Source organism: Podarcis erhardii (assembly GCF_964252035.2).
Source record: "Podarcis erhardii genome assembly, chromosome: 6".
NCBI classification, from domain to species: Eukaryota; Metazoa; Chordata; class Lepidosauria; order Squamata; family Lacertidae; genus Podarcis; species Podarcis erhardii.
The window spans coordinates 40,932,405-40,946,024 of record NC_138510.1 but is presented as its reverse complement, the minus strand read 5'-3'; the positions used below and the strand labels follow the sequence as shown (position 1 = coordinate 40,946,024).

Here is a 13,620-nt window from a genome sequence, read left to right as displayed (position 1 = left end):
GAGTCATGGCTCAGATGCCCAGCTCATATCCACCAGAAGCTATATTGTTTAGTATTGTAGGGACAGTTTAATGGAACTTCCTTGCAGATGAGGTTAGGGAGGCCCTGCCTATTTTGTTGTTCCAGCAGCCATTTAAATTGAAGTTTAATTTTAACTGGTTTTTATTTTCCGTGTTGCATTCTTTACAAACGACTCTTGTAGCTAAGCGGCATATAAATTGTTTAAATGACGTAAGTGTGGGGCAGAGAGGCCTTTTCTTTTGCCTTTTGGTGGGTTACAGGGGTTAAACAGCAGCACTTGAATTGCATGCTCTTGGCAGTGGCAAACATAATACCCCAGGCAGCCACAGTAAGGTGGGGTTCGTGAGATCCCCCAACCTTTCAAAGCAAAGTTGTCCCTCTGAGCCTTGTTTAACTTCAAACATTTTCACTGCGTTACACTGACAGATGCTCAAAATACCCATGACTGACATTCCATTTTGAATGTTGGCATGGCATTTTAGCATTCTCAGCAGTTCTTGGGCAGCTGAAAGAGAGATAAATGTTGGCTGTGAGGAAGGGTGCAAATGGAAAAAGCCAGAGGGGTGTGCTGGTTGCCAGGTTCTTTGCAGCCTTGTGCTGTGAACCATGCGGCACCGTGGCTCAGTCACACTTTCATCTGTTTCTTGGCTGGATAGGAGGTGTTGCTTCTGCAGCTGCTATCCAGGCAGGGTGCACTGAATGACATGCCAAGAAATAAATCCCTGGCAACAGCATTCAATCGGCACGGAGAATAAGCCTCCTTAAAAGGGAGCTAGATGATGATGACTCTTCCCAACACATGCACACACGCTTTTAACAAATGCCCTACGTGTTAATTGAAGGGATGTTCTGAAAATGGAAAAGAGGCTGGCTGCTTAATAAAGAAATCAATGCGCTAGTCAGCAGGGAAGTGCTCTGAATATGCATTCAGTGCAAATGATCAGAGAAGCACCATCTATGCAAACAAAACTGAATTTGATCCAAAGTGGTACAGCCAGAAAAACTCGCCGTTCTTTTGGTAAATACCATTACTGTTGAGGGTGGTGGTCCTTTTTTCCTAAGTAGCCTCAAGACATTCTTGCCACATGAGATCAAGTTTTAAAATCCGAGCAAGCAGAGCTAACCTCCCTCCATTTTAACAATTCGCTCTGTACTGTAGGTATCATTGCTCCTAATTCACCCTCTTCCTCTCATTCCTTCCTGTCTTCTGCAGTTTATCTCAGTTCAGTGAAGACAACATGATGGACCCCTACAATTTAGCCATCTGCTTTGGGCCCACGCTGATGTCAGTGCCTGAAGGCCACGATCAGGTCTCCTGCCAAGCCCATGTCAATGAGCTCATCAAAACTATAATCATACAACACGAGAATGTCTTCCCAGGACCAAGAGAGCTGGAGGGCCCTATATACACCAGGGGTGGAAGCACTGAGGATTACTGGTACGGTAGGAGATAATGGGTAACAAGTGAAGGGGGTATATAGCGCTAGATTGTAGTCTGACTAGTAAATTGCATATTTCGACAATGCTATCATTTCCCCGTTTCAAATGCTGGCCCCAGAACTTATCCCGATTGTGAGTCACATACTGAGCAGAGGCAAGATTGGTGAGGTTCACAGTCCTGAGTGCAACAGATTTTCCCCACCCTAAACCTGCAGGCCCCGAAGATTCAGAAAGCACATTGCATGACTGCACTTCATTATACCAAAGGATAATGCCCATGAAACTGTCCATAAGGGTGTTATGGTAATTACCGTAATCTGCTGGTGAAAGCTGCACAGCAGACACATAGCCTGAATTCATCGCTGACATTCTTCTCATTTTTCCACATGTCTTGAGCGACTTTACTTCAGAGACAAGGTCAGTAGCAGCTGAACTTAGAAAGCTGCAGCATGGGTTAATTTCAGGGCAGCAGCAACAAGTGGGGGAAACTTGAAGCCTTCCTTTCTCTCCTGCCCAGTGCACAGGGGGCCTGGCTGCGCATTTAGTCTGAAGCCGACATCTGCAAACAATTCAGCCAGAGCAGCTCCTGTCATTAGATTGGTGGTGGAGGGGAAGGGGGGGAGTTGTAGTGGTGGAGCAGCTTGCCCCACTATTTTACCTGAAAAGAAGAATGTGAAAATAACCTGCTTGGTTGCATCTTCATCAGAACAACCCCTTTCCTCTCAGCTACTATGCACAGTGCAGACACTGAACCCCAGACTGCAAGGCCACACAGCACATTCTCGTACTGTATTCATACTTCCAAAAAGTGGAGCCTTTCTTTGCTTTCGTTTGCTACTGATCTTAGTTTTATTTTGTTTAGTTAAGCCCCTTTTGCTATTTAATCTTGGTCGCAAAATGACCACAATACTATATGAAAATAAGTGCCTCCATTAGTGCCTTTACTTAGAGTTTTCAAGATACCACACAGAGGTATTTGCAGCTGGGAAAGAGGTATAGAAACTAGTTTATTGGTATTTCAGCAGCTGGTGTTTAAAAGAGCATCAAAAATTATGGAAAATGTTTGAAGAAATCAAACTTGCCAACTTTGGACAATGGGCTCTGAAGTGCCCAGCAGACCTTGGTGTTGATAAAAAAAATTACTTGTGTTAAAAGACTTTGAGAAATTATACAACCTACAGTCATGGACAGTTGAAGATCCTTCTTGTACTGGAATGAAAGAATTTGCCAAGAAATCCTAAATGTTGTATCATGAATTTTATGGTTGTAACCTTCTTTCTGGACAGATATTATCTGTATCAATATTTCTATTTTATTTTTATGAAAATAAAAATTGTTATATAAAATAAATAATGATGGAAATATAATATGATAAGTATAATATACCTAACATTATGCACTTTGTATGGCTTGCAAACAAACTCCGTATGAAAGGCTGCTTCAGAAGCCATCTGGTTCCATTATTCTCCATGGATTAGGCCAGGTTTATGCCTTTCACTTAAGATTTTCACATTTCAGTCCTGAAGCAATTTGCAGTGGCTATGTCTCATTGCATCCTCTCTCCCTCTCCCTCCCCCCCCCCCCCTTGTCACAATATGATTGCTGTCCCAAAACCATAAACAGTACAAGGTGGGATGTGGGGCAATGAACAATATTTTAAGGAGAGTTTTAAACTTCCTGGATCAGAGAAGATAACAGATTCAAATAATGCAGGGAGCTCTCAATTTGAGTGTTTTCATCTTGTGGTAAAGAGAGTAAGGGACAGAGTATTCAAGTCTGAGGTTTCCTTCTAATCTTTCTGTGCGCTCTCTCTCGCTCTCTCTCTCTCTCTCTCTCTCTCTCTCTCTGTGTGTGTGTGTGTATGTATGTGTGTGTGTGAAAAATGGTGGCAGAGCAAAGTATTGCCCGAAGAGGACCTCAGATGTGTAGCCTGCTGAACTAAAAAAAATAGCAGTAACCTTGCTATCTTGCCCACCTTTCTTTTTTCTTTTTAAAAGATTTGTATTAGTTTCCAAAAATATAAGCATGACATCAACAGAACAATTGGTTTTCCCCCATTCCCACCCTCCTCCCCCCTTAACAGAAGACTAATGCATCGTCAGTGGGCGCCAATCATCAGGATGTTTATTTGAGTGTTTTAGAAAAATGCATTATTCAGGACATGTACCCTCTTAGTATCTCAGATAAAGCAATTGTTCATACATTCTGTTTCCATTGTGTAACATGTATCTTGTTCAGTTTTCATTGAACATGTCTTTGGTTGCTGGGCAGATGCTCCTCATCCTTTTCAGTATGAATGTGAAGAGTACCTTATACATTGCAGGTGTTCTGGGGTTTTCTTTCTGTCTTTTCTACATCTATTTATCTCAAATCTATTTGTCTTAAATGGACTTTGAGTGCCCATTTAATTTTCTACCATGAACTTAATTTCCATTCACTTCGGATGTCCATGTGCACCACAACCCTTGTGCATGGTTCAACATTTTGGGGACAAACTGTAGTGAGAAGTTTTGATTTTGTGAAACATTGGGAAACAAATTGGCCTGCACACACCACAAGACCATTTATCCAACACAAGGTGATAGGAATCATTGTGTTTCTAGAAAAAACACTAGGTCATGTGAGTTCACCAGACATTTCTTCCCTTGAAGGCAAAGGAGTTCAGTTCATCATCTTATGTTCAAAGTAATTAAGCTAGGAGAAATACGACCTTTGCTTCATAAGTATCATAGGATTAAGTCATAGTGTGTGGAGGGCTCTGAACCTCAGAGGTTTCTGCCATACATGGCATAAGGGTCCCCTAGCGGCTAAGCTAGTTCTCTCAACACATTGTAACAGTATTTCTCATCGTAAATTCCTTCTAGTGTTCTGCCTCATTGTAGTACAGTACATAAATGGCCACATAAGAGTTAGAAAAACAGTATCTCTTTCAACCAAGGAAATTAATTCTGAATGAGAATTGAGCTTGTGGGTGGGGGCAGGAATGCCATGGGATCATATCTTTGCACTGTACATCAGTACATTTTTTTTATAATAAGCTTCATTATCTCAAAATCTGAAATGTTCGCCATTGCCTTTAAATGTCTTACTTACCATGCTTAGATAAATATAGGAGGACTGCCTGTCATCTCCTAAGATGCAGATTCTGGATGCAACTCAAAAGCTGGGGTTTCATATAGATTAACTGTAATGAGATGTTCCATTTTGTTCAACATGCATATGCATACACACACTTTTATTAAAAATGGTGGTCAGTTAATTCCTAAAAAAGATGATACAAAGCATTCCACTGTGAAGAAATCTGAGGATTTTAGAGAGACCAAAAATCAGTCTACAACTGTACACAAACAAGTATTTTTTTATTTTTTTATACCCCGCCCATCTGGCTGGGTTTCCCCAGCCACCCAGTTGATATTGGTATAATCATAATAGGGCAAAATCGTGCCTTTTGATTAATACTGAAGTCTCTGTAAATGTCTGAATTGTCTTATCTATTTCCCACTTCTGATCTAGTAAGCTACAAGGCTAAATATAGTCTGCTGCAGATGTCATGCTCACTCACAGAAGAATTCTGTGCCCACTAAGGTCCCCTTTCCCTCCCAGTTATTTTTAATGGATTTTTGGGTGTGGGTGGTTGTTCAGTTCAAAGTGTACCTTTTGGGGGGCTGGGAGGGGCGGTTGCTTGCTTTTTTGTCTACTTTATTGGGGTGAGGGCCCCTGTTTGGGGGTGGGTTCTGAACATCACCAGTTTTAATTCTGGAATTGGTTATTTTGTGGCATCCACAACAGCTTCTTACATTTCCAGATCTACCCCAAAATGAGGGGTAGGGTGGCATAACAAATCCTATATTTCCTTCCAGATGTACTGTATGGGTACTTAGCATGTCAGACATCTACTTACTGGGGGGGGGGAGAGAATGGGAGGCCAGTGGAGGCTGATTCATTAGGGTAAATGGGGCACTACCCCACCAACTTCAGTCTGTGTTCAGCCAAATCCACCTCCCCAGGGGATGGCCCTGGTCAATGGTTTCTTCCTCCTTAGTCTCAGTTTTGCCTTTGTAGAACTAAGCAAGGAGGAGGAGGACAAAACTAGAATTTGCTGTCTCTGCCTGACATTGCCTTTGCCTCCACCCACAATTTGCCTCACTACTTTCTCCCCCACCACTCCCAACTGGCACCAGCCACCACTGTGGCTTCCTCTTTAGGCTCTACACATGCACCCACTCCCCTTATCTCGCTGCCTTGACCAAGGGATTTGGTGGAAAGCTAAGTCCGGTTATGGAAGTGTACAGAAGCTGTCTAGTTCCTATTATATCCTGGTCTTCTCATTCAGGGGAACAAGGCTCTGTTACGCCCTATCTCTGGATGTGTCTGCATTGAGTGCACAGCACCTATGGCAGGCTAGATAAAAAATACACAGCAACTATTATTTTAGTGGTCTGATATATTTTCACAACTTGTGCCAAGTGCCATCTGTATCTGGAAGAGCTTCTGAAGCTTAATGGTGGGGGCAGCTTGGTGAAATTTTTAAAAAGGAAAGAAAAATTGTGCCGGAGGGAGAAACTAAACAGTAGGAAAGCAACTAGTTTTTCCAGACAGAATCATAATGTGGAATTTATTGTTCTGTTTCTGCAAGCATTGCAGCTTGCCTCTCTCTTGACCATGTTCCCCCAGGCAATTTTGGATCACATAGTATGGGGAAACCCTGTTGCATGAACAAAAGTCCTTGAGTAGGCTTTGACTTCTGGGGCTGTTTAGGTGAATCCCACCCACAGAGTTGACAGGGACTTCAAAGATCTTCTAGTCCAGACTCCTAACGATGCAAGAAATCTACTGCTGCAGAATGACTGATGTCCTTTTGAGTTGGGGGATTGAAATTTGAACCAACATAACTAAAGTATTTACTTGTCTATCCTGAGCCTTGGGCCTGACGCAGAGCATATGGAACAAAACGTGTTTATTTTGCTGGTTCAGTTCAGTTCAGTTTATGAACTGCCTGATAAAAATACTATCTAGGTGGCATACACAGTAAAATGGGGGGGGGGGTAAAAGAAACCACTCAATAAAGACATAAATCAGTAAAACTGACCCACATTGGTTTAAATCCAGTCACACAATCCAAGATAGACACAAAGCCACAAAATACAGCCCAGCTGCAAAAGCTAAAATCTGAACATAATGCCACCATTTGACATATACTATAATAAAATGATAACAATAAATAATAAAGCCCCAGTGAACAAAAAAAAAGTCTTTCCCTGATGTCAAACCATTGTGAATTGACCTGAGATCTACAGACGGAAGGCCATATACAAAATTAATCAATTAATAAGATCTTATAAAGTAGACAAAACTTTAGATAAGTTTTTCTAGCAAGAGCATTCCACGAAGGGGAGGCCACTACTGAAAAGGCCATCTCCCTTGGAATTACCCTCCAAATTTCATTCTGAGAGGGAACTTGAAGAAGGGACTCCACCGATGACCTCAGGGCCTGGGTAGGTACATATGGTAAGGAGCATTCCTTTAGGTATGGGGATCCCAAGCAGTGTAGGAGTCAAAGCTAGCACTTTAAATTGTTTGTAGAGAAGCCATTGTGAGACAGGCAAGGGGTACTTTAGTTATTTAATTAAGAACTTTTTCTACCATGTCACAAAACTTGCAAGGAATTTACATCTTAGACAGGTCCCATTCAGAGCTTAGCAATGTGAATGTCACCTCATGTGGCACCCGCTGATAGACCTTCAAGCCTTTGTTCCCAGCTTTCACACAACACACCTCATGCCCCATGTTTTTCAAGCATTTCATGGCACCAGCTAAACTGTTAGGAGGGCCCATAGCTCCGTAGTACAGCACATGCAGACGATTCCAAGTTTAATCACCAGCATATTCAGTTAAAAGGATCAGGTAGCAGAGACCCTGGAAAGCTGCTACAAATCCGAGTAAACTATATTGGGTTAGGTGGACCAAGAGTCAGATTCACCGTAAGGCAACTTCACATGTTGACCTGTGCTGGAGAAGATGGACTACCACATATTCTTCAGGATGTAGGACCAGGACATATGCCTCCCATCTTCTGACCTATTCCAAAAGCCCCAACTATGACAAGTCCGTGTGGTGTAGGAGCTTTTGTCCCCCACCCCCTGCAGAGTTAAGCTTAAGGAGAGAAGTTACTATTGCCACCCAAGCCTCAAAAGGTTGCTACTCTCCAAACTACATGCTTTGCATGTCTCCATCAAACATTGCTCTTCCACCCAAAAGTTCAAGTGTCATTGGGATACCCCTGATGCCACATACCATTTACCAGCCAGTTCTTTTCTTTTTTGAAAAAAAACAGGAAAACATGCCCCGTCAACGTAGCCCTCTCTGTCTTTCTTCTTGCAGTGAAAGCCCCCATGGAGAGACAGCCTCCACAGAAGATGCAGCTCAGGATATGGTCACTGAACACCATACCAGCGATGATGGTAAGCAGTTGTTTGACAGCTGTTTCAAAGCTGGCTGCCCATTTACTTTCAAGCTTGGCATGAGATGGGAAAGCCGTTTTGGCATGTGGGTGTCATCCCTGTGTATATAGGCTTATTGGACAAAACAGAATTTACCAGCAAGGCAAGGTGGGTTTAAGATATTTCCTCATGTTTCTTAGCTAGAGCCACAAATCTGGTATGCCAGTTTTAATACTTGACTGATCACAAAGATTTCAGTGAGCTGTTGTCAAGGTAGCAAGATGGAGATGTACTACAGGAGAAGAGCTGTGGTCTCTGAATTTCTCTTGTTAACATCTCTATGACTTGCTTACTTGAACTATCTGGAAATCCAAGTGCACAGTTTTAGTAATTAGGCTGTGTTGGCCTCTGGCATGGGGCTCTTTTTTACTCCTGTTTTCCTGCCTATGATATTAAACCATCTTAACTGTGTGTTAAAGCATCTTAACTATAATCTGTAAGCCATCCTAGCTGTAATCATCAGGTAATCATGAAGTTTATGTTAATAGGTTTAACAGTCGTGCCTTAAGACTGAGAATTGGATTAGATGGTTTTCTCCCCCAATTCCATTGTCTCTTGCTATGTCAAGTGTGAACTGAAATAATGTTGGAGCCTTTCCTGGTCCATTGAATGATAATTACAGTGGTGCCCCGCAAGACGAACGCCTCGCAAGACGGAAAACCCGCTAGACGAAAGGGTTTTCCGTTTTGGAGGCGCTTCGCTAAACGAATTTCTCTATGGGGTTGCTTCGCAAGACGAAAAAATCTTGCGAGTTCCCGCGGGTTTTTTTCCGCTTTTTTCGCCCTGTTCCTAAGCTGCTAAGCCGCTTAACAGCTGATCCGCTGATAAGCCGCTTCTCAGCTGATCGCTAAAAGCCGCTAGACCGCTAATAGCGCTAATCCGCTAAGCTGTCAATGGGCTTGCTTCGCAAGACGAAAAAACCGCTAGACGAAGAGAATCGCGGAACGGATTAATTTCGTCTTGCGAGGCACCACTGTAATGGACAAAGACTAATAGGTCATGCCTAGGTTCAAAGTTGAGAGGAGGATCACTAGCTTTTTGGACAGATCCTGAAGCTGAGGCTTCAATAATTTGGCCACCTCATGGGAAGAGAAGACTCCCTGGAAAAGACCCTGATATTGGGAAAGATTGAGGGCACAAGGAGAAGGGGACGTCAGAGGATGAGACGGTTGGACAGTGTTCTCAAAGCTAATAACATGAGTTTGACCAAACTGCGGGAGCCAGTGGAAGACAGGAGTGCCTGGCATGCTCTCGTCCATGGGATCACGAAGAGTCGGACACAACTAAATGACTAAACAACAACAACAGGTTCAAAGTTGAAAGGAGGACCAGTAGCTATTTTTTATCTTTATCCCCCAGCTGTAGTGCAGGCCTGCTGGGCATTAGAGGTCATTATCCTTCACCAAGCTAAAGGCTAAATTCCAAAAGGGATTATTGGAAGTTAAGTGGCCTGCTGATTTTGGTATAATAAACAATTGCTATTTGAAATATACAATTCCCTAGCTGGTAATAAAACGCACAATGGAGGCCCATTTTTTTTTTAAAAAAGAAATGTGTTAGTTGGTGCCAGAAACTAAACAAGCAAGAAGAAAACAGGGAAGCACACAATTCAAGGAGTATTCATTGAAAAAAACACTCCAACCCAGCTAAAAACAACCATGATTTGTTACCCAGGTAAAACCTTGTTAACTAGTGTGAGCTGATTACTCGAGCTCTCTGTCTACAAACTACTTTGCAATGTATAGTTCAGATAACTCTTTCTCTTTCTGGAAAATCCATTACTGGATTTTCAGTCTTACAGATGTGCTTGCTTGGCCTTCAGCCAGTCTCTGTACTTTGCAGCCTTGGGGGTAAAGCTCAGTTTCTTGGTTCGAGGGGCTCCAAAGGCTGATGGGTCAGGCAGTGGTGCTGAAGTCTCTCTGTCTCAGACACATTCACCCTGTACTTCCTGAGAGAGCCTACCCAGGTCACAATTGTCTTTCCCCAAAGAAGGGCTTCCTCTTCGAACATGCAACTTTTCTGAGGCATAACTTAAGTTTTTGCCTGATTCATGCTGTTGGGCTTTTAGGTAGTGACTTATTGCATAATGAAAATCAGCCAAGGAGAAAGGCTATCCAAATGGAGAGTGAATTCAGTAATAATAAAAATGTGTTTTTGAATGAGTGTGTTCATCTGAGCCAAGCAAAATTTGCCAAGACTAGGAAGGGAGGAAAGAGCAAGGCTTAAGACTGAGAGGTCAATTGTAGAGGCCATCATAGGTGGTAAGGTAGAAAGAAGTGGGATAACCAGTCAAGAAAGAGAGGCAGAGCTAGAATACAGTGGGTGGGATTCAACTAATGAGTCCTGTCAGCAGATGCCTTCCACATGGACTTCTGCATATGCAACAGGGCTTTCCTCCCCACCCCCTGAGTACCCGCTATTTCCCCTGAAATTGGCTCAGGAAGTTTAGGAGAGGGGGGATCACTTCATTCGGGAAGCCAAAATGCTTGTGCAAATGGAACAACCCCACTTAGCATGATGTTGAATTCCTCCCAAAGAATTAGAGTGTAGACGAGAACCATGGACTGGATTACAAAGGGGGGGGGGCAACCTCAGTGCAGGGAGACTCTGCTCATGATCCCTATTGGGATTCATTGCTTGGGAACGTAATAATTTGGAATAACTTCCACCCTATGGAGGAGTATGTCCAGCAGGCCATTCCACTGTGCAGAAACAAACCTGTTTTTGCCACTAACTGTATACTCTACAGGGAGCTGCAGGCATTCTTGGGTCCCTGGTGTACCTATTACAATACAGTTTCCAAGCATCTTCTTCACAACGTTTATTTAGACTGCATATATTTAGGTATCCACTGAAGAGGGGGGGTGTGTGTGTGTGTGTGTGTGTGTGTGTGTGTGTGTGTGTGTACTCTTACGTGCACACCTAGGTGAAGAAACCCTTAGAGCCTTTACTTTGTCAATAAGCATAGAACTGTAGAATTGTAGAGTTGGAAGGACCCCAAGGGCCATCTAGTCCAACCCTCTGCAAAACAGGAATCTCAACTAAAGCATCTCACAATCTCATGCCACCCTGACGACAAGCCAGACCAAAGGCCTGTACATACCTTAGCTTCATGTGGATTGTGAACCCCTTGTGCCTCATTTAACTTCCCCCATGCAGCAGTTGGCAAGTTGTTCTACTGCAAGTTTCAGGCCCAGCATGATCCAGATCCTAAGAAGCCATTAAGGTCTCAACAGGCTCTACCATTTTCTGACCTGACTACTCCCATCTGAACAATTCTTTGCATAGTACAGAAAATACTGTGTGTCTGGAAATCCTGTGAACCAGCCCACCTGTCCTCAGCTGCCAGGACAGTTATGTTGAGTTCACCATAGAGGTAAGCATCTGTGAACATTTCACTGGTAGCAGTAGACCTCTAAAGCTTTGGAGGGTGTATAACGTGCTTCTAAATGGCCTGGCCTCATTTGCCAGGTGCATTTGACCTCCAGTATCTCAGCTGACAACATATATAGATATTTGAATTCCTCACTTTTATTTTACTTTTTAAGGTGAATGGTTTAAATACTGATATGCAAATTCATTGAAATGTTGTTTCTTTTTCCTGCAGAATGTGAACCTATTGAAGCAATAGCCAAATTTGACTACAGCGGCCGAACAGCACGTGAGCTCTCTTTTAAAAAGGGGGCTTCCCTCCTGCTTTATCACCGGGCCTCTGATGACTGGTGGGAGGGCCGTCACAACGGAATTGATGGCCTGATCCCCCATCAATACATCGTTGTCCAGGACACGTATGTTACCTCTTAAGACCATTGGGGCATGGTACTTGGATTTAATTTTGCTTCTGAGGAAGAGGATGTCTAGTAATGTCTATTTGCACCTTAAAGTATTAGGAACAAAGAGTTGGGAAGGATCTAGCCCAGAGCTTTCCAAACTGTTTGTCGCAACGTGTTAGTGCGTCGGTAGCAGTGCATAGTGTGAACACTCCCTGTGCTGCTCCCAGGACTGGAAAAGGGTTAGTTTAACCCCCGGTTTGCTAGTCAAACTGAATTACTGTGTCATGAAATTTTGCGTGTCTAAAAAGTGCGTCACTGACATCAAAAGTTTGCACAGCGCTGATCTAGTCCAACCCCCATGCTTTAATACAGGATCTTGCAAACATAACATTCCTGGCAGATTAGCATCCAGCCTCTGTTTAAATACCTCCAAGGAAGGAGAGCACACCACTTCCCATCAGACAGCTCTAGCTGTTAGGAAGTGTCACCGAAATCTGCTTCCCTATCATTTCCACCCATGCATTCTAATTCTGCCCTCGGCAGCAACAGAGGATAGGTCAGCTTCATCTGCTGCATAGCAGCCCTTCAGATAATACAAGGTGCCTATCATGCCTCCTTTCAGCACCAGATTTAGGGCAGTGTGGGTGGTTCCCTCGCACAGGGTGCTAAGCCAAGGGGGCGCAACATAATATTAAAAGTAAAAAAGTTTCTAAAAAACAAGTGTACCAAAAGGGATTGGGGGGATTTTGTCTTCACTCATATTACCATATTACCAAAGTCCGCCCCCCCTTAACCTTTTTGAGGCTAGGCATGCCCAGGTCTTCCAACTATTCCTCATAGTTGGTTTCCAGATCCCTCACTGCTGCCCTATACACATGCTCAGCTGCTTCATGTGATCATATGAAAATAGTCAACAACACGCCCCCCCCCCCCCAATAAAGAGCATCTTAGTTTTACAAGCTGCATTATGGCTGCTCTCAGGATCCAAGTACACCACCCAGCCTTTAAGTAAAGCATTAAAATCAGATCTTGTAATTTGAGAGCATTAAAAAAACCTGATGGTAAAATTGTTCCGGTTATTGCGACTTCTACTGTGGCTTACCTTGAGGATGTAACATAGGTTTTGTGGTTGTGGCTCTTTTCTTCTCTAGTGAGGATGGAGTATCAGAAAGATCAAGCCCAAAATCTGAAATAGAAGTAAATTCAGAGCCACCGGAAGAAAAGGTGACTGCCAGAGCTGGTTCCAACTGCCCAAGTGGGAGCCATGTTGCAGACATTTATCTTGCAAATATCAATAAGTAAGAGTTAATATCAGTTTTGTATTACTACTCTTTAATGTATGTGTTGAGCATTGGTTTTTCCCTTTTGTTTAGTTTTGAGCTGTTGAACTAGTTTAGCTTATTTGTATTGTTTTATGTAATGTTTTGTCGCACCGGGGGTATACTACTAGTTGCAGCTCTGACATCCAGGTCAGTAGGCCAACATTTCGCAGTACTGAAACACTTCCCATTTGGCTGCCAATAATGTTGAAACCGTTTGTTTCAATCAATCATTTATATTTTACATTTCTAGCCCACCTTCCCTTCAAGTAACCCAAAGCAGTGTGCCTGATTCCTGCCCTGCTTTCCCCCTGTAATAACCCTATAAAGTAAATAACCCTATAAAGTGGGCTGAGGGAAGCTGGCTGGCTTCAAATCACCCAGTGAGGTTTGCGGCTAAGTGGAGAGTAGAACCTGGGTCCTTCCTGTTTCTGTTCTGACGCGCTAACCTTCATGGTGGCTTGTTATTATAAGCAGAGTGGAAAAGGTGATTTAGTTCAGAATGTTTATTTTACAATTTCAGTATCCTTTCATTGCCTTTCTGGGATTCCTGTGTTGAAATGCAACT

At 43.1% G+C, this 13,620-nt stretch overlaps 1 protein-coding gene across 7 annotated transcripts in view; it reads left to right on the top strand.

The window, feature by feature from the left end:
• SRGAP2 (SLIT-ROBO Rho GTPase activating protein 2) overlaps nt 1-13,620 on the top strand; it is a 200,819-nt gene that overhangs the window by 176,005 nt on the left and 11,194 nt on the right. For all 7 annotated transcript variants that reach the window (XM_081865210.1, XM_081865209.1, XM_081865208.1 and 4 more), the window contains 4 exons: nt 1,234-1,458; nt 7,842-7,921; nt 11,568-11,748; nt 12,885-13,031. In XM_081865210.1, the coding sequence (XP_081721336.1) occupies nt 1,234-1,458; nt 7,842-7,921; nt 11,568-11,748; nt 12,885-13,031 (633 nt within the window). The remainder of the gene's footprint in view (nt 1-1,233; nt 1,459-7,841; nt 7,922-11,567; nt 11,749-12,884; nt 13,032-13,620) is intronic.